This window comes from Bombus fervidus, chromosome 3 (genome assembly GCF_041682495.2).
Source record: "Bombus fervidus isolate BK054 chromosome 3, iyBomFerv1, whole genome shotgun sequence".
NCBI lineage: Eukaryota > Metazoa > Arthropoda > Insecta > Hymenoptera > Apidae > Bombus > Bombus fervidus.
The window spans coordinates 10,628,131-10,649,728 of NC_091519.1; the positions used below are offsets into that span (position 1 = coordinate 10,628,131).

The following is a 21,598-nucleotide window of genomic DNA, read 5'->3' on the forward strand; positions in this document are numbered from 1 at the left end:
TGGTAAGTAAGTTATTTTTACTTTATAAAACCTGATATTTCTATTTTTAATAAAAAGCAATTTGATATACTTTGTAATTTTACACGTCAATTTGATGTTCAGAAATCGATCTAACTATCGTATTAACAATTTTATATATATTTATATATTCTTCATAACATTAATTTTTAAAAATAAATATTTGTTTTCCATATTAACAATGAATAAACGACTAGCATTAACGTTAATAAATACGAAAATAAAACATTGAGTATATAGAAAGCAAGTTTGTTCAAGTTTAATAGATAAATTAGCTATTTTTATGTAATAAACTGACTACAGAAATATTTTAAACGTATGGCATAATTACATTAAAAAAATATATTCCTTAACGTTTTGGTAATTATTTTCAATTGAAATTTGTTAAAAAATGAAATTAAACTCTAACATCTGCATAACGTGTGTGTATATTCGTAACACAAATTCTTCAAATATCTTTCCCTTGTATGTTTGTAGTCTCCCCTACGACGAAACGAGAACATCCTGGAAACAATAATTGTCGTGTTTTTGAAGTTTTTATGAAGATCATCTAGAAGATAACTGTATACAATGAATAAAATTTTATACACATAAATTGTTGAAAAATATTAAAAATAATATTTAAACAAGTACAAAATTTTTCAACAAAATCAAATTCTTTTTAAATATTTAGTAATAGGAAGGAATACTTCAGCTATAGAAAGATATCACTTTATTTAAAATAAAAGGCAATGTACCTTAAAACATTTGCTTTTAAAGTATGTCTTTGTATTCACAAACGAATAAAAAAATAAATCACGTTTCACTTTTGTAAAGTTTTGTTTATTTTAAATTGTTTATGTTAGGTAATTAGTACTTGCTGTGAAATTTTATTCATATTTCTCAAGATATACATATTATACAATATTTTCACTAATATAAATTTATTGAAAATGCTATAAATGTTGAAAATTACTCTGTGGTAACTTACAGTATAACAGGTGTACAAGTATTGTTCGTAATAACAGACATCTGTGTACACTCAAATGATATAATATAATGCACATATGGTTCTTGAAATCACAGCTCTAGATACTGTAATGCAGCTCTTTTTATAGGCACGTTTCAAGGTAAATTGTTTTTTGAAGGGTCTACAGACTTTCAGAGTTTAAATCTTGTATGTCTCATAATAGAAAAAAAGAGCAAAAAGAAAATAAAAAGAATGAAATCAGTAAAGAAAAGTTATAAAAGATAATGTATAATAATTATACTTTTAAAAAAGATTATTACATGTAAAAGCTGCATCATCAATTCTAGATACCATTCAACAGTCACACAAAAAATCTGATTAATATGATAATGATATAGGTAGTGATAAGCTTCATAAATTTACATTTTTTAACATTTTCCATAGTTAGAAAATTTGTATGTACTTTAGTAATACATAATAATTATAAAAATGGTTCTTCATTTTATAACAAATGATTTTAATTTTGTATATGTGACTATATGTGACTATTTATGAAAAATGAAATCACATATTAGTATCGGTAAATAACATTGTCATACATCATTTTGGTGTATGTTTTTAAAAACTTATGTTTAGTACTATGTTGAATATTATGTTAATATTTGTACTTATTCACACACTATTAGCATGTATTGAAACAAAATTGAACTCAACAGTTGACACTATTATAATGATAATTAGGAGAAAATTGAAATACTAATGCCAAACATATTGTTGATGTAAAATATCATGTTTCGCTATGCAGATATTAAATGTTCTCATATCATTAATTTCATTATAATGATCCATGTTTACAATAAAATACATATCTATCTTGATATACAATACTATTTATATACAAATTGAAGAACAAGATGTTTAAATAATAAATAAATAATATTACTTAAATACATCTTGCATTACTTATTAAATTCAATTTAAGACGTGTACTTAAAAACAAAGTATTTCTATAATTTCCTTATTTATTAATTATATAATTGCTTTAACGAAAAATTTATCCCAAAACAATTATCTAAACCTGTAGAGTGACTACCACATTATTATGCAAATTGTATTTTTAATTATTAAGTAAAATTTTGTTTTATCATTCAGATAATGAAACATTTTGCATTATTTTATATTTTTTTGCTATAATTATATGAGACTATTGAAAATTATCAAATAACTTATGTCGTTTACAAAATTTCCATTATTATAGTTCACATTATAAATTAATATCATTTTTATAAATTTTATAAGTTACTATTTATAGTAACATGAAAAAACCGTGAGAAAATTAATATTCTTTTATACAGCATTTGAAAAAATTTTATATATTGTTACTCTGTAACAAAATCATACTTTGTTTGTGAAATTCACAAAATATTGGCCTAAAATATACTTTAAAAAATGTACTTTTTGTTGCTATTAAAATTGTAACAATCACTGAACTATAATTTTAATAAATAATTACATAAAAGATATTTTTCATTACACTTTGCGCATCATATAACGCATGTTTTACTATGGGATTACTTGTTTTGTTGAAGTTCATAGTTCACAGTATATAGAGCAAAAAATAGAAAAAAGATTGTAATTGTTATATTATGCAGAAAAGATCAATCAATTTATATATGATTGATTTGTCTTAATTAAATAATAATAAAACATATTACTTACAACTATACATTAAGAACAGAAAATCAATCTACAGAAGGTTCACATGATTTCTTAAATACAAATATAAATACACAGTTTTTAAAGTATATACTCTGAATACATGAGAACAAAATACATACATATCTGCATACATTCACTCAGGTATTAATTGAAGAATAAATATAAAGCGTTCTTTTACGTTTTTTATACAGTATATCGGGAATATTGATTTAATAAACAAAGAGGTTTTTTTATTATTGAAGATTATGAAGATTATGAATATAAATCGCAAATTGAGAACCATACGTGAAAAGTGTCTCTAAAGTACCACACCTTTAAAATCTATATTTATACATTCTGCAATACCATAAAAATTAATTTGTAAAACATACATAACATAATAAACAAGATAAATGCTTTTACAAAACTTGAAGTAATTACATAATACAGTATTGCAAACGCTATGTAAAATTTTCAATACTTTTTAAGAAACACTTTTCTTCTACACATAACTTGTACTATATTGATTTTTTCTGTTTAAGTATATTAATAAAATTTTATATATATGCTATTTAAGCGTAATAATAGATATCAATACTGAAAATTACTAAATAATAAGGTTAGTTATAAGTAATAGTCAAAGCATTTTCTTTGACTATTTTGATAAGTAACTTAAACATTGTGCAAAATTATACATTTTTACTATGTGCAATTTTAACAATTGCATGGAGATTTTTTGTACTAAAACTTATGTAGTAACCATGTTTAATGAATTTTCATCTTTTTTATGTATAAATATTTAAATAAAAAGTTAAGAAGGTATTTGCAAGTCAGAAGTGTAATGATAACAGAACATGAAAAATGATGTTGCTATTTTAAATATGTACTTCTTATATGATGATGAATTATGTATTATGATTACACAATTGATCACACTGTTTGATATTTCCTTGCAATAAATCAAAAATAACTTACAAAAGTTAGCAGTGGTAATGCTATAAACAAAATATTAATATCTTTTTTCCTGTAGGAATCCTGTATTATGCTTTATGATTATACTTTAGAGAAACATGTTACCTTCTGCACCTGATTTTCTATCAGTTCATCTATTGTAGATACTAACTTATGATAATATGCTAATATGCTAATAATATGCTAATAAAATATAATTAATCCGTACCAAAGTATTTCTGTCCAAAATGATTTGGAGCAATGCTATGAATCTCTGATGTTAAAATCTTCATCTGTAAAAGAAAATTTATTTTCATTCAAACAATTAAGATATGTTTACAATATAAAAATAGTTTGAAATAACTTAATTAATACGTTCAGTAAAGAATGTCTTAAGGTAGTTTACCTTTTTAAAAGCTGTTAAAAAGTTAATATTTGTTATCAGGCTTATAATTTCAGAATCGGCAACTAATCTACCTTTTTGGCTTAAAGTGAACTTAAAGAAAGTTTAAAGCCTAATGAAATTTTCTTATGATTTGTATATAGAAAGAAAGCGTCTAATAAGAAATTATTATAATCAGAAAGTGTACGCACCTGAGGGAAGGCAGTGACTAGAGACTTAGCTGCAATTGGTGTACAAAATAAATTTGATAAAATTATATTTTCTTCAATTACATTATGTTCTTTTAGGACAGCAATTGCTTTTATCACAGTATTCCCAGTACCTTTCATTTAAAATAAATCATTGGTTTTACAATATTGTACACAAAAGAACTTACATGTATGATCTAAAGCTGTTACACTTACTCATTATTGGATACATAAGTAAGACTTTCCTTTCAGATATATCATCTGGAAACTTTGCATAAACTACTTTGGCTTCATGGGTGTCTGCATCACTTTCAACTAATATTTTCCCAATTCTTATACTACGACAGCAGTCTCTTAAGCCCTGAAAATGCATTAGAATTAATATGCTTTTACAAATCCACTTATTAATAAAATATACCTGTTCCATGGCCTCTCCACTTCTTACTATAGACACACCACAATTTCCTTTCTGATACTTCAAACCATTGTATTTGGCACCAGTTGGTGTAGTTACCACACATTTGGAGAAAGGTAATTGATTTAAACTTTCTTCTATCACTAGTCTTATCTACAAATGTTTAATTTGCTGTGTACATAATTCACAAGTTATCATAGATATATAAGTCATAAAATAAAAAAATACTATTACCATAAAAATATCGATTTGATACAATTCAATTACTTGTAAAAATTCTACAGAAAAAATATCAAATTAATATCATTTCTAATTACAGGAAATATAAAAATAGATTTCATTAGATAGAATTAACTATATTTTTCGGTGAAAGCATAAGAACACGATGCGTACAGTGGGAGAATGGCCACGTCTGACGAAACGATTTGTTCTCGAAAAAGGGACCAATATTATTAAATTTCTACTTGTTATGAAACATATGTTCCACTCACGATGCATGCAGTTTTAGTCATAAGTGTTTAAAATAAATAAATATTACCTCGAAAATACATGACAACGCGTCAGAACATATAATTGAATAGAAAAACAAGACTCACCAGACGGTCGGCGTAGAACTTGAAATCGCTCCTCGTGGTGTTTCTGTAAACGGATATGCATTGTGTCCATTAAATTGTTTAATTGGAGGCAAACGACACGATGACACAATGCGCCGGCATCATGCCGGCATTTTAAAGCTAAAAAAAAATACTTGTATACGTCGATACACGAATCATTTTCACCGTCGGTTTACTTACTTGTCTCGCAGTATAGTCTGCAGTTCCTTCACTTGATTATTACATGGAAGGATTTTTAAGTTCGGCCCGTAAACATCAACGATATCGTTGCTTTCGTTTAATTTCTTTGGAATCGGTGTTACCTCCGTGCTACCCATGCTGATTTCTTGTATGCATGTACTAACTTCGTACAATCAGGTACTATACTAAGTACTATGCGTAGCACTAGATACTATTATATTATGCAGACATGAGAAGATGGGTAGGCAAAGGAATGTGGGTCTGATTGGTTATTTCTTGTAGATCCAATGCAATCATAAAGATACGCAATCGTATTGGTCAAAAGTGTTATATATATAGATACGATAATGTAATAACGTGTGATGGTAAGCTGGGTGATAAATACTAATATATATATTTAGTACACGTCATAATATGTATACATACTAGACATGTACATATCAATAGCGATAAACAGCAGTGCCTCCCCTGTTTTTATGTCAACCCGCTGCTCAACTTTTCATGTCTTTACAGATTAGTGTAGGTACTTGTCTAGATGTTGAGTAAACGATGTTCACAGTATATATACGCAAAAAAATCCGGCAGACCAGCCATTAACGTATTAACTAGAATATTTATTGAAGATTTTATATTGCGATGAAATAATAATAATAGTAAAAAAAATCTGATATTCAACTTATTTCCCAACATTTTTTCCTACATTTATTTTATTTAAATATAATTCTATGTTACCTCAATTTTGTTTACTATCAGATCTTGGCAGAAATAGAATAATTTCTATTTAATCTTTTAAGAATAATTTTTGAGTGTTAAGTTAATTATGTATCGAGAGATATAAATTAACAGAGGATATTCTTTGAAATTAATAAATACATAGGCTAAATGTTGATTGGATGAAGCGTGCACCAATCAACCAGCTTTAGAGTCGCCTTTAGCGAAAATTGAGGATATAGTGTTTCTAGATGGAGTGGCGAATTTGTCAATATTTAAGTAGTTAAAAAAGAACGTGTAACGAACAAATAACATTAATGATTTCATACGATTAGTCAAAAAAGAATGTCCCATCCTTACGGACTATTTCCAGCACAAAGAATGTATCCGAGACGTAGACATGGTAAATAAAATTATTTTGAAGATATGACAATATAGTTATATTTGTGCAATTACTCTATTTTTTGGAATTATATTCCATATATTGTATAATTTCATTTAAAGTTAAAAAATTGATAATATATAGTATCTGATATATACAACATATCTAATTGTTCCCAGATTTGATGATAATCTGTTGATTATTTAGAGGTTAGATTTTTTAGCTTTACACATACAAATAATGTGTTACAATTAAATGTAATAATTTTCTGTAGCTTTTAATAGGATTTTATATTCATTGCATTTTATGTTTAATTCATATTTAGGAGATAGAGGTGAAAGTTCTCAGTCAGGAGGGTCACATTTTGAACGTGACAGCCGTGGACAAGGCAGAGGAGGAGGACATCCACCTTGGTTGAGAGGCAAAGAAATAGGGCTTTATTATAGAGACAAGGCCAAAGAAAAGACCAAGAAAAAGGAAACTCGAGTTATTAAGTTACCTGAACATCTTCAAGAAAAAATTGAACACGTGTTAGACAATTCTAAAGGATATTATGAAAAATTATATAACAATGCATACACTGAGGATACGTATGGTGTGTTAGAAAATAAATATGTGCATATTCGTGACTCTCAATTTAAAAGAAAATTTATGAACATGGTATCTGGTAATATGCAAGAAAATCTTGCCAGAGCTTTGCTGGTTAAATCAAAATTAGAAAGAAATATTGAACTAGATAAAATATTATTAAATGAATATAAGACAATGCAATCAATGCAGGAGTATGAAAACATGAAACAATTTAGAATAAAATTACCATCATATCATAAAAGATCAAGAATATTAGATTTGATTAAGGAAAATCAGATTATTCTAATAAGTGGAGAAACTGGTAAATTTTTTGTATTTCATTGCAGAGTTTATATTAATAATATAATTGATTTTATATAATGCAAGATTGCTAATATAACATATTCACAAGCTTTTTTGAATAGTTTATTAGATACAGTTATTATACAGATGCATTTCAGGTTGTGGAAAAACAACACAGGTTGCTCAGTATATATTGGATGACCAAATAGAACAAGAAAATGGTAGCACTGTGCGAATTATATGCACTCAACCTAGGAGGATATCAGCTATATCTGTTGCTGAGAGAGTTGCAGCTGAGAGAGCAGAGAAGCTTGGTAAATCCATTGGTTTTCAAATCCGACTTGAAAAGTATGTTATTTTTTATTTCTTCTGTTAATTCAACTAAAGGTTGGATTGTGTTGTTTGTTTTTTATTTGTAGAGTATTACCGAGAGATAGAGGCAGCATAACATTTTGTACTACTGCAATGTTATTGCAATTTATGCAAGGTGATCCAGCCTTAAAAGAATTTTCTCATATTATATTAGATGAAATTCATGAAAGATCTACCGAAAGTGACTTTATCCTTGCTTTACTGAAACTAATTATCCCTAAAGTACGTTTAATTATATCTAGATTAAATTTAATGGTATTAATTCCCGTTATATAAAAAAATTCATTTTTTAGAGACCCGATTTGAAAGTTATTTTAATGAGTGCAACACTTAACTCTGAAAGATTTTCCAGTTATTATAATGATTGCCCAATGATTCATATTCCTGGCTTTACTTATCCAGTAACAGAATTTTATTTAGAGGACATCCTATCCTTTACAGAGTAAGTTCATATTCGTTAAAAACAATATAGGTAAATAATTGTAGTATAAATAAACTGAACAATACAATTGAATTACAGATATCAATTTCCCGCATCAGCTGCAATACCTCAAGATCATAGAAAACATATCAAAAAATATAAACAAGAACAACGAAAAAGGGATGAGTTTCATGATGTGCTATATCCTTATGTACGACAGCTTATAGCTACGGCAAGTATTCTTATCCTATGATTATTTATTCTATATTTATTCTTTCTCTTATTTGTTTCATTTATTGCATTATAGAAGAAATATTCAAAAGAAGTAATTGAACAATTACGGAATCCAAACAGCGAGAAATTGTCTCTTGATCTTATAGAACAATTAATTAGGTACATTTGTAAAACTAAAGATCCTGGAGCTATTTTAGTTTTTCTTCCTGGTATGATGGATATAATAAAACTACATAAAACTATGCTGGAAAATGGACAGTATCCACGAAGTAAACATATTTGATATAGCGCTTAATATAAAATTCTTATTGCCATCGTAATTTTAGTTTAAACAAATTATTTAATGTTTGTAGATCAGTATGTTATTTATCCTCTTCATTCTCGTATGCCAACTGTCGATCAGAAGTTCGTTTTTAAAACACCAGCTGAAGGAGTTCGGAAGATAATAATTGCAACTTCGATAGCCGAAACTTCTATAACTATTGAAGATGTAGTATATGTTGTTGATTGCGGAAAGATGAAATCTGGTAAATTTGATCTCCAAAAAAATGTTCAAACTTTGGAACCTGAATGGGTATCGTTAGCTAATGCTAAACAAAGAAGAGGTAGAGCAGGCAGGTAAGACATTCAAAGACAAAATTCTAAAAAAAAATTTCTTGTTATTTAAAATATTTATTATAGTAATAGTATGTTATATTCTTTTTAGAGTAAAAGCTGGTGTCTGTTATCATTTGTACTCAAAAGCTAGAGAAATGGCACTAGACCAGTATCCTTTACCCGAAATGTTAAGGACGCGTTTAGAGGAAGTTATTTTAAAAATAAAATTGTTACAATTGGGAAAAGCTAAAACTTTCTTAGCAAGTGTTATGGATCCCCCAAATATGAAAGCTATAGATCTATCTTTGGATTTACTCCGAACTCTCAACGCGTTAGATGACGAGGAACAATTGACTCCTTTGGGTTATCATTTGGCTCAATTACCTCTAGATCCACGAACAGGTACTATTCTTATATATTAAATATAATTTTACATAATTTATATTTTTATTAATATTTTTTATTAATGTCTATATAATAATCATTTTATTGTTTATTCTTACTAGGGAAAATGATCATATGGGCATCATTATTTTCGTGCGTAGAACCAGTTTTTGCAATCGCGGCGAGTCTTAGTTTTAAAGATGCTTTTTACTGTCCACTTGGAAAAGAGGAAGACGCACGAAAAAAGAAACTCGAATTAAATATGAATCAATTTAGCGATCATATCGCGTTATCTGAAGCATTAAGAAGATTTGAGATTGCGTATAAAAAAAGTTATGCAAGTTCTTTTTGTAGGGAATATTTCCTTTCTTTTAATACGCTCAAACTACTTTCTGAAATGAAAACTCAATTTGCTCAACATTTATGTCAAATGAAATTTATGGACTCAGAAAATCCCGCTGACATTAATGCTAATAGGAACTCCAGTAACATAACATTAGTGAAAGCAGTAGTATGTGCTGCATTGTATCCTAATATTGCTATTATAAGGTATGTCTGGTTCCTAGTACAATAATAAGGATAATGAAAGCGGAAATATACCTTAAATTTTATTTTATGTTTAGGAGAGTTACAAAAAATGGAACCAGAGCATGGACTCCAGAAGATGGCAGCGTTACTATACACCCGTCAAGTGTAAATGATAAAGTTAGGGAATATCCCAACCCATTTATTACATATTTTACAAAGCAACTTTCGACAGCGATATATTTGCATGATACTACATGCGTTAGCGCGCCAATTTTATTATTTACTGCTCCAAAAATGTCTATAAGTACGTGCATTCTGTTGCTTACATAATTTTTAATCGTATATACAATATATATTGTGTATATATTGTGTATATAATACTTTCAATTGTTTCAGGAAAAGAAAGAGGAAACTATTTTATCAGCTTAGCAAACAATCAAATGTTTGCTTGCGATTTGCAAAGTGCACAACTTATTCAGGTATAAAAATAGATGTATCTGTAAAATAAAATTTGTACTTAATGAATTTGCATAATTATCTATAATTTAATTACAGAAATTACAAGAACAATTCAATAATATGTTAGAGTATAAAATAACACATCCGGGAACAGTATGCTGGAATGGCTTTGAAGGCGATGTATTAAAGTAAGTTTTATGTTTTAATATTTCCTTCATTTCTTATGTATTTCTAAAAAGCGCTAATATCATTTGTTGATCATAGTGCTATCATAGAACTGGTTTCTCAAAAAGACGAGGAATTGGGATTTTCTGATTCTGATATTCAAAATTGTGAGGATGATATGCACGATAAAGTTTGAATAGGATCTAATAAACTATGATAATTATGACTTTGAAGCATAGCGAAATAGCTAGAGGAACTTGGTTTTTTAATTGTCTGAATTAAGTAAGCCCCTTAAGATATTCTAGTAAAATAATTCCTCCTATAGTTTTATCTAATTATAATAAGTAAAAATATATCAAGTTTGTAATATATATTCAGAAAATAAAATTTTGGAGATAAAACAAAAAATTATCGACCTTGCAATTTTAATTTTCAAATTCACTCAAATCCTACTACATGATTATAATATATTAAACACATCGTTGCACGATTTGAATATAGATGGTATGTCTAACATGTATAGAATTTCATTTATATACATAAATCATAAACTCTCTCTCTTCAAAAGGTTAATGATCTGTGGAGAAAATGCAGCAATCAAGAATATTCTATGCATTGTTTTACTCGACGTAAATTCATTGTGCTTGAGATCGTATCACAAACACCGTTTCTAAATATTTTTTCATCTACTTCAAATTTTCAGAAATTTAATTCAAATTTCAAAGTTTCATAAAGAAAAAGAAGGAAAGAAACAAAATTAAAGAGACAATTAATTGTGTGTAAGAATACGTATCTCTTTCCTAAATACTTTTTCATTGAATTCAAACTTTCAAGAAGTCAATTCAAATGTACAAATCTTCGTAACGAAAAGAAGAAAAAACAAATTAATGAAATTTGCCGAAGATTGAAGTCAAACAAAAAAGATAATCGCTTGGTAACGGAGGCTGACCATTTAAATATGTGCCCATTGTGTCGTCGGCCTATAATCCATAGGAAAAATAGGAAGCATCGTTTAACAAAAAGATTTTGAAATTTCACGAGCGAGCCGCCTCCCCTCCGTTCTAGTTGTACGTTAGCGCGTCGCCGTCGCCAGTAAAAATGAGCCTGGGGTCTGGCACGAGCTGATAGCCACCGTGAAGAGAGAAGTAAATAGGGGGAAGAGAAAGAGGAACGAGCGTAAAAGAGGGAGGGTGGATAAGGGGAGGGACGTTCTGGCAATACACGAGCGAGGCACGTAGCGTCCGATTCAGTCTGCATCCGACCGCCGCGAGTGTCGCGTCGTGAAGCTGTGGTCGAACTTCGGGGGGGACACGAGACTCCAATACGAGTCAGAGTCTATACGAGTGCTCATAGTACAACATCGCGATCCCGTATCCTATATCTAAATCGTATACCTATCGGTTATACGTCGTATTCGCTTCTCAACCCTTGAGTCGTGAGTCGTAATACGAGAGAGAAAAGAACTGGTGAAAAATCGTAGTCGCGTGTATTGGTGTTATATAGAGAGGGAGAGAAAGAGAGAGCGGGTCACTGAACGACCGTACGAAGGTAGAAAGAGGGAGAACGAGAAAATAAAAGAGGGACGGAGAGGGATTTTCGTCGCGACGTATACATACGTATATACACGTGCGAAACCGAGGAGAGACGTGAAACACGCGCGTGCGCACCCGCGTATCACACATATACACATATATACGAAAAAGAGGGAGAGAGAGAAATAACGACGACACGGCGCAGGAAGAGGTAAGAGAACCAGTGACACCGGGAGGGTCGGGTGTTCCTCGTGCAAAACCGCCACCGGAATATATGTCGTGAGTGTGCGGCCGAAGATCCGCGGATAGAGGCCGGCCGATAGTGCGTTCCGGGGTTTAAGAAGGGAAAAAAAGGCGAAGACTCTCTCGGTTGAAAAGCAATGCGGGTTCATTGACTGCGTGCCGCGCAATGGCCGCATGTTCGTGGCCGATGCACAGTGCATGTGTGACAGGAGCTACGAGGAGGACGACGCCGAGGACGACGAGGCCGAAGATACCGGCTACGACCAATATCAAACTCGAGACCTACTGAAAGTTCTTCTTCTTCTCCTTCTTCGGGTCCCTACATGATCGAGAAACTCATCTCGATCATAGGCAGCGATAACAGCGAGGAACACTGGAATTTTTCGTGCTTTTTACGTGAGTAGCTTTCATACTACCACCTTCCACAAACTGCATACATATTTAGTTACTGTTCTCTGTTTTTCATTCGTTTTGCTAGAAAGTTGTAAAATCAGGAAACCAACCTCCCGCTGGTATTCGAATCTCGATAAACACGTCCGAAATTTCGAGACGAAATGGCATTTTCGAATTCTCAAATATCTTCGATTTATGATTATCGAGATCGGTAGGAATACCAACATTCGGCGAGACGTGCAATGTGCTGTTTTAACACTAGAACTACCGACGATTAAAGTACGAAAATTAGAGATATATAAAATTTTATAAAAAGTCATTCGAATCGGCAGAAATGCAACCATCCATACCGATAAATTAAAAAGGTTGCAATGCATTATAGTAACAGCGTTAAATTTACCTAATTTTATCGCTGCTTTTACGGTATTTGATAATTGAGGAATTCAAATAGTACTAAATTTTATACTAGATACAGATTTAAACGTTGTAAGTGCTAGAATTTGTTTTAGCTTTTTAGGGTTATGGCAAGGTACAGTTAAAATTGTTAGCGGCATTATCTTGAACCAATACATTTCTTGTTTATATTGAAAATCTGCATTTCTGCCACTTACATCATTTACCATTTCAACTGTTCAATTTTCCCTTTCGCGTTGCGCGAGTACTCGTTTTAAATGTGAGTTTCAAACGGAGTGAACGTGTTTCGAGAGTATCAAGGGCGTAGGGTCATTCACTGCAACCGGTGTTTTCTCGTTCAAAGGTTGTTCGTACGTCAATGCCCTATTGTAGGAAAATATCTTGATCGGAGAATATTGATATTCTTTTTCGAATATTGCTTCACATGAAATTATTTATCATAATAATTTCACCAGCTGTGCGGACAACAATATATTCCCCCCAACATAAATTTGTTTATGACATTTAAAAGTCAAATCGAAAATGTACAATGGCTCAGTAAAGCATTGGAACATTTAGCATAGGAAGTATGTATGTATCATATAAAACGTATTAAAATTTTTTTATTACTGTAATATAATATAATTGATATAATCATAATAGTCAAGACTTATTATAGCGCTAATAAAATTTCAAAATGTTTCGTATAACACACATAATGTACTTATAAAAGGTTTTTACAAGTGTCTGAATATTTTTGTGAGCTACTGTAAGCCAATTTTTTTTTTGTGTAAGCTTCAATGAAACCAGATATTTTCTCATTAAAAATTAATTCCTTTACATTCGAGGACGAACAGCCGAAGGACGTGTACGTCATTCTTGCAATGACCTTATCACCAATACGCTGACCTTACCTACCGTAGGTATTATAAACATCGTACTTTCGTAATAACACTTAATCGGGCGGTTTTGTCGCAGTGCAGCCAATCTTCTTTCAAAAAATATCTGCTGTATACTGAAAATTTATAAAACATGTACTGTATCTTATTAAGAAGAATAATAATATAATATTTATGATTTCTTTAAACGATTGATACCGTAGCTCTATTTCGTCGCTTTGTTCGTTAAGTTCACGAACCTTTATAATTTCGTATCTAATCAACGAATGCTAGACTTTGCCACGAGTCGGCAGCATCTTATCTTCCAGCTTGTCGTTTCTATAGCTATGGTTCTTTTCTCGAAATTCGAACGAACTATTTAGACCAAAAATAACCACGAAAAAAAATTTGAATATATGCAGGTAATCTAAATATAGAGTTGGTACTTGTTCTTTTTTTCTATATCGAGACAGTTCATTGTTCGCGAGTGCAGAGTAATTTTCATCACCGATGTTCGTTGAATGAACAGTATTATCGGTGTCAATGACAAGAAGGGACGATGTTGGTCCAAAGAATCGCAGACATGTATCTTTAGTGGTGGTTATGCGAATTAAGCGTGCATTTGATTTCCTATGCTCAAAAACACCGATTAGGCCGCATGGTTGTACCGTTGAAAGGAACAACTTCGTTTTGGAACAAATCCAACCGGTTGACTTGTGTATTCTAATCAAGTAAATCGGGATAAGTACGTGTTTTTGCCCTGTTCGATTTCGTGGTAATTAACTAGTGTGGAACCGGAAAAATGAAGTTACACACTGGTTGCCGGCCTGACAAACGGCTATTTGCATTGTTTATGTTTCCTTTGTTCGTGCCAAATTAGTTTTTCCCGGTGTATTGTCATTCACCTATTCTTATCTTACGTGTTTGAGTGCGCACACCTTTCTCTTTCTATCGTTCCATTCGTAAGCTTAATTATGTGGTAAGTGGCTTGTTCGTGGGTTTTGATATAAGTCTCTTAATGCTACTGGAAACAAATCTGAAACAATGTTTATTTTAATTTACTTATTCATAACGTCTGCAACAAATAGATTAGGTGATACTGATAAACTTTCTTTATGATTCAAGAAATGAATCAATTTATGATATAATAATCTTTCTAATTACTTATGTGGTGTTTTATAAAAACTAACAAATTCTATAATCATTTCGAATAAAAGCAGTCAATTTCATAATAATTGCTTTTTCATAGTGTACAAAATAATATTATGGTGGATTCCTTAAAACGACATTTTTAAATATTGAACTAGTTCGATCGATACGAAGATAATCACCGAAATTCGAAGTCGTAATCTCGTACGCAGTTATCGGTCGGCCGGTCGTGTTCATTGATCTTGCCGTTTAACAGACTGAGATCGTTGCACCCGTGACATGAAACGTACTACTCGCGATGAGATAATTGTTCTTAATCATCGTGTATATTCTCATTGATAGTACGCCTGACTAAATATATCTTGAGCTTTCTTAAAAATTTCAAGCGATACGGATCCTATTTCTCTTTTCTTTCCGAGAAAAAATAAACGACATCGAATCTGGTTCGCACGTCAAAAACGTTGCCAATATAATGTACGAGCCATTCGCCCGGTATAAAAAATTCAAATTTACCGCTCACGACACGTAAATAAAACATCAACACCATATGAAAACTGTAAAAAGAGAGAAACGATCAACTGGAATCGGCCGATTCTGGATACGTTTATCTATTTTTCGATATTGTATTTTCGGTCGGCATTCACTCACGGCCGAATTAGTGGCCGTTACTTTCGGTACCGGCGCCATAACCTTTCTCAACGTTGTCGATTTCGATCAGCGCCACTAGGCGCGTCGAGGGAACTGAATATCCCATAGTGACCTGTTCGCATTAAAAAATTTAATTATATTTAATTAAGATAATTTATTACTTTGATGTAGAATGAGGAGGTAGAGCAACTTTGTAATAATAAATTATACATACATAGAAGTTTTCTGTGGTAAGTGTTCAAATTATTTCGTGAGTCATTATATATGTACATGTGTATTTACGACCGTGATACCTAACCCTTAATTAGATTTAAACCTCGTCTGGTTGTAGATGAGATTAGAAACCCATAACGATTTCAATTCACATAATTTTAGTTTACTTAATACAAAGTGTTTTCTGTATTCTAAGTTATGAAGACTATCAAAGCCATTGAGAAAGATACAGAATATAAATTGAAATTAAATATTCTAAAATTAAGAAACCTGATTCTAATCTAACCTAAACTGAATGATCATCTACTATATAACTCAGCAATATCAATTAAGAGTTAATTATTCCTAAAAGTCTAAAAAATCGTCTTTTGTCCAGTTTTTCGATGTAATATAGTGGAATAGGTTGCGTGACCACGTCGTTACTAATTTCACGTTCGAAGGTTGACGCATCGACAAAATCGTCGAACGGAAATGAAAACGTTAGCAGGCCATCGGTGGTTTTCTTGCACGCGAGGCCATGAAAATTAAAACGGTGTTGGTTGATCGCGCCTTAGGCTCGTACAATTCGCCTCGACTAATTAGAGACGCCTGTCAAAATCATCTCTGACCGGAGCGAAGGAAGATGTCCACGATACACCAGCGTTTCTCGTATACTTGCCACTCATCCGTGACTAATGCCTAACAGTTGGCGGGTGAAAATTGGCGCGATGTAAATATGGGACGAGTTCTCATGCGCACAGCGTATATCCGCTCGATTTACTTCGTCAGCTTCAGACGCGACATACAGTGCGACTCGTTCGCCCCCACTGTATTCGTCTTTGCTCGTGATCGCGGCTACTTTGCGACTTTCAGCGACTGACAAATCTCGTCGATAAATAACCGACTATCCACAGTGTAATGGCGGCGATTCGGATTATGCGAAGAATTCGGAAGTCGATCGCCGCAAACATGCAGCCGCTGCTAGTCCGCGCGTTGTTGAACAAAAATAGGTGACCTATATATGTCGCATGTATATGTATCAAATGTGTGTATGCTGTATACGTAAATGTATGTATGGTGTATGTATTTTTGTTTCGCGAAATTGAAGCAGATTTTTTAAATGCTTCTTTGTCGTCGAGCTTCGGAAGCTGTAAACGTTGTGTTGCGAGAAATGTTGGCAGCATTTTTTATTTACATTTCGCGCGGTCTGTTTGGAATAACTTCTGGCTACAATAAGCCGCTTCGACGTAAGGTTCTTCGTGTCTCAGTTTCGTGGTGCAAGATGAATCATGTTTTTTGCGAACGATAAAGTACATAGTTCTTCGCCTGTTTTATAAATCTATAAAATCTTGCTACATATACATATACATATATGTATAAAAATTTTTCTTAATATTGTATATGTACTTTGGCTTTTGAAATGAGACTAAAGGGATGGCGCTGCAGTCGTTTAATTAATTTACGATACAATACACAGAGGGTGTTCCAAAAGTCTCTTCTATTTCAGTTACGTTACTTTTTGTAGTTAGTTTGTAGTTAGTTCAGTGCGAAATATTAACAAATTTACCAAAAAGAGGAATATTAATGGCTACGTGGTTTCTTAGAACAGGCAAGAGCTGTCAAAAAAAGAGCAAGATGAGAAACAATAACAAATGTGCGGTAGGTAAGGTTGAAAATAATATCGAAAATAATAACGCCTTCTTTAGGTGTTCTTTATGGCTGTTCGATCAGAAAGCCGCTATTTTCGCGCGAAAAGCTTGCTCGTCCCGTTTTTGTGCCGACCTCGTCTCTGGTAACGGATTACCCAGCGGACATGATTACCTTCGGCACTGCTAATAGACGATCATGAATGAACGCGTGAACGCGAGTCGTTCTCTCGCGCGAGTACAGCGTATTCCAGATATTCGTTGCGCGAATATTAGTTATACGGGTCGCAAGTAGCTCAAATATGGCGTAGCCTATACGCCATATTAAGTTACGACTATACTACGGATATTTACGCATTTTCGAGAAATTTCGTATTATATTAATAATTAACATTATAAATCCGTTTTGCTAAAATGTGAGATTAAAATATGAAAATTCGAAGACCATTGCAGGGTTAAGAATGTAGAAGTCTATAGAATACGTAAAATATCCGAACTAGAGAACTTGCTGTAATATTCAGCATATGAGACAAATTTCTATTTAAACTCGCAGTCAGGAAAGCTCTTTATTACGAATAAATAATAAATAATACACTTGAAAGTAGAGGAACTAAATATTCGTTGACAATTTTTCTTCGGTTTCCTTTTTTCTATGATTCTTTTCTTTGTTTTCCGACGAGAGTTGAATTGGATTTTTGCAGAGATTATAGAGCATTCCCTGCTGTGTAGCGGTGAATTTTGGTAGACGCGAAGTAAACGCGTTTCGATGTGAATATAGAGATGTAACTGTTCAAAATTGACTGATTAATTTTGACCTGAATTTTTGTGCATCCGTCGCCACTACACTAGTCTACAAATATTGACATTACCTAGTTGTACCATTTTACCGCGTCTTCTTCCGCCATGTTTCTTTTATTTTCTAGAAACTGAAATTACGTGTTTATATTGGCAACGAAGACTTTTGACGATTGCAGGGATAAATGTTCACTAATTTAAATCTTAATTGACGAATTCCCGTAACATCTCTATTCCAAATTTCATCGTAAACACCAGAAATGGTACCATAAAATTATAATCTCTATGAAGTAATAAGTTTTCATCAAATTTCCAAATTTATACTATGTTAGGTACATTGTAGAGAAAATAGAATCAGGTTGTTCACGATCAGAAAAAGCAACAGGTTATTAACCAAACAGTCTGTGTTTGCTTATTCCACGTACTATATTCTATCTCGCTCTACTCTTCAAAATTCGTATCATTCCTTAACACAAACCTTTGAAGCTTGCTTTATGATAATGTTCCAAAGACGTTAGGTATTCGTGATAACAACTCCTATACTTACCATTAGCTTTGATTCAGAAACGTAAACAACTTCCTCTTAGATATATCACTAACTCATCTTTTGTTTTTTTAGACAATCGGAGCCGATCTCCGCAGAACTTTCCCACGGAACGCTGCACCTGCAAGGATACTGCTAATTTATCAGGACTCGTCAACAAAGGCAAAACTTAGCTACGTTTTCGCTCGAAATTTCACGAACTTTCATAGTTAATTTCTTAATCTTCGATTCCGACGACTCTACCAAAGACGCAGAGAATTCTGACGAGAACTTGAGCGATCTCGTTTAAATTATCTTTGAGAAAAGATCACAAAGAACACGCTGATTCACTCGGAACCAGTGCACCGTGCACCGTACACCAGCTTCATATCGATCAGTTCGTTCGTTTCTAAATTTTATTCGGACTTAATGCTCGCGACTAGGTGTTTGGACAGAAAATCGGCACGGAGTCGCGGGAATAGCTGGCGAAAATGTTCGTTTGCTGACGAGAGACAGCAGCAGGGAACTGATCGCGGTGGAAAATCGTCGTTGGAGATCGCGTTGAACGTGTCGAGGTGGCGGGACTTAGGTGAGGATATTCCGTCGCGTTTGACGTCGTTGTCGTCGTCGTGGTGCGTTGTTCAGCCTGTGGTTCGGCAGTGAGAGAAAGATAAGAGAGAGAGGCGGGCAGCTATAACCGGCAACCACACGGTGGACATGATTATTTCAAAGGATCTGTTCCTCTTTGGCGACCAAGATTACCTGCGCCTTCCCAGCAACGAGAAGCGCCAGCAACGGGCAATGGGCCGACCGATCATCAATGCTCCCAGGTAAGTGATTCTTTTACCGATACTTCGTAGCTAGATTTACTTTTCTTCCGATATTTTTTAGACGACGGTGTGGAAATAGTTGACTGACGTCTGCTCGAAACAATTGGAAGGTTCCTTTCATTAGATCGATATTTTATTAAATTTCGACGATGATGTTGGATGGAATAATTTTTTACTGTGAAAAGATTCGAATTTTTATGGTTTCGATATTCCAAATGGAAACAATGATTTGAAGAGAAGAAATAATTCTCGGTTTGAGAAAGAATAGAGTAGTGGATTGTCGAAGACGCTTCATTGTTTTCTACTTTATTACTTTATTTTAATTAATTAACAGTAATTGTTTGTTCAGACTTGTCAAGTTTCGAAAAACTAATAGTGAATTTTAGATGTTATAAGTTTGTCGTGCTATCGTATGATATATGTAATAGTTTTCGATCATGTGAATGTTCTTAAATTTCGTGAAAAGTTTATGTGGTTATTTTAGCTATCGAGTAGATTTTGAAAAACATTGAGCAGGTTGCGCTTACAATTGTTTCGAGCAACGTAACCACAGTACACATCTATGAGTCTAAGACAAGAATATTTCTTCGAATTCTATTTAATTCTATTATTTTAATAAAGAAGCTTTTCTTATATCAATATATACATTTTTGAAATATATACATATTATATATAAAGTATATATACAATATATACATACTTTGAAAAGAGAAATAAAGATCAATTTGTCAATAGAAAATTAATTATTTTTAAAGACTGTGTGATATTAGGGTTCATCAGATTTAAATTAAAATCAGATAGACGATGAGTTATTGTTAGATGAGTATTTGGAAATTAAATACAATTTGAACAACGTATAATTTAGCAAACAAAGTGAACAAAGTATACAGAACAAAGACAACCAGAGCTTAAGATAAGAGGACATATCACGTTTCGCGTATCATGGAAGGAAAAAGTCATTATTATATTTGTGAAATTCTAAATTTAAACACACGCCCGTACTTAATTTTCTTCAACTCAAAACTCGATCTTTCTTCACTAGCTTCTTCACTATTTTACCTATTAATCAAAATCTCCAAATTATTCTCAACCTCTTAAATATATAACAAGCAAAATTCACAATTTGCTAATGCTTATGAAGAAAATCAAACTACTCGAAAAATTAGTATGATATCAATGTCTTGCATATATTTAATATATTTTCCAATATAGTGTCGTTAATAACATGTGTAATTGATACTACATTGAACATTGGTAATGAAAAAGGAAGAAAAGTAAAGACTCGTAAATAAAAGACGAACAAAAAGTAAAAAATAAAAAGAAAAATAGTAATTAACGTTATGTACGCTCGTGCTCGCTAAATACCTTATCACGACTGATACAGTCGATGATGTCTTTCGAAAGAAAGCGCTCGCCCCTTATCTATTCATGTCGTAAAAAAATATATCATCGACTAATACGTCGGCAAATCTCAGCGTGCAATAAAAAGCGTCCAACATTGGCAAAACCATGTCTGGTCTCGCGACCTTCCGCCGTGTCATCATGTTCGTCGATGATTTCCAGCTCCTCTTTTCCCCCATTCATCAACTTTATATTCACGTTTTCGTATTTATCGAAATAACTGTTGTTACAGTTCTATACATACAAAGACTAGAGCAGCAAAACACGATAAATCGGATTTTTCATTCTCACAGAGCAGCAATTTTAAAATTCACGTTGTCCTTTTCTTTGATTTTAAGGCTAAACGTGTATCTTTCCACTCTCTTAATAACTTTAAAAAATATTGTCTGTCATAATATTAAAATATCAAAGATGTATTAAGGATCAAATAAAA

General features: G+C 32.2%; 3 protein-coding genes across 3 annotated transcripts in view; 2 read left to right on the forward strand and 1 right to left on the reverse strand.

The window, feature by feature from the left end:
- Nucleotides 1–276: 276 nt before the first annotated feature.
- On the reverse strand, nt 277–5,643 carry Kri (uracil phosphoribosyltransferase krishah). Its single transcript, XM_072000512.1, has 7 exons — nt 5,417–5,643; nt 5,219–5,261; nt 4,626–4,775; nt 4,424–4,568; nt 4,211–4,341; nt 3,846–3,909; nt 277–522 (listed from the first exon to the last, which is right to left on the reverse strand). Exons 1-7 carry the CDS (start codon nt 5,551–5,553, stop codon nt 467–469), a joined length of 726 nt encoding a protein of 241 aa, XP_071856613.1. The 5' UTR covers nt 5,554–5,643; the 3' UTR covers nt 277–466.
- Nucleotides 5,644–6,339: 696 nt separating this feature from the next.
- LOC139985783 (ATP-dependent DNA/RNA helicase DHX36) lies at nt 6,340–10,950 on the forward strand. The gene is made up of 14 exons (XM_072000511.1): nt 6,340–6,530; nt 6,835–7,401; nt 7,541–7,730; nt 7,802–7,976; nt 8,048–8,196; nt 8,275–8,407; nt 8,483–8,678; nt 8,763–9,027; nt 9,116–9,408; nt 9,513–9,939; nt 10,014–10,222; nt 10,315–10,397; nt 10,474–10,565; nt 10,642–10,950. Exons 1-14 carry the CDS (start codon nt 6,473–6,475, stop codon nt 10,736–10,738), a joined length of 2,934 nt encoding a protein of 977 aa, XP_071856612.1. The 5' UTR covers nt 6,340–6,472; the 3' UTR covers nt 10,739–10,950.
- Nucleotides 10,951–11,777: 827 nt separating this feature from the next.
- E23 (ABC transporter G family member E23) overlaps nt 11,778–21,598 on the forward strand; it is a 268,872-nt gene continuing 259,051 nt past the window's right edge. The window contains exons 1-2 of the mRNA XM_071999701.1: nt 11,778–12,713; nt 19,031–19,764. Of these exons, the coding sequence (XP_071855802.1) occupies nt 19,652–19,764 (113 nt within the window). The 5' untranslated portion in view covers nt 11,778–12,713; nt 19,031–19,651. The remainder of the gene's footprint in view (nt 12,714–19,030; nt 19,765–21,598) is intronic.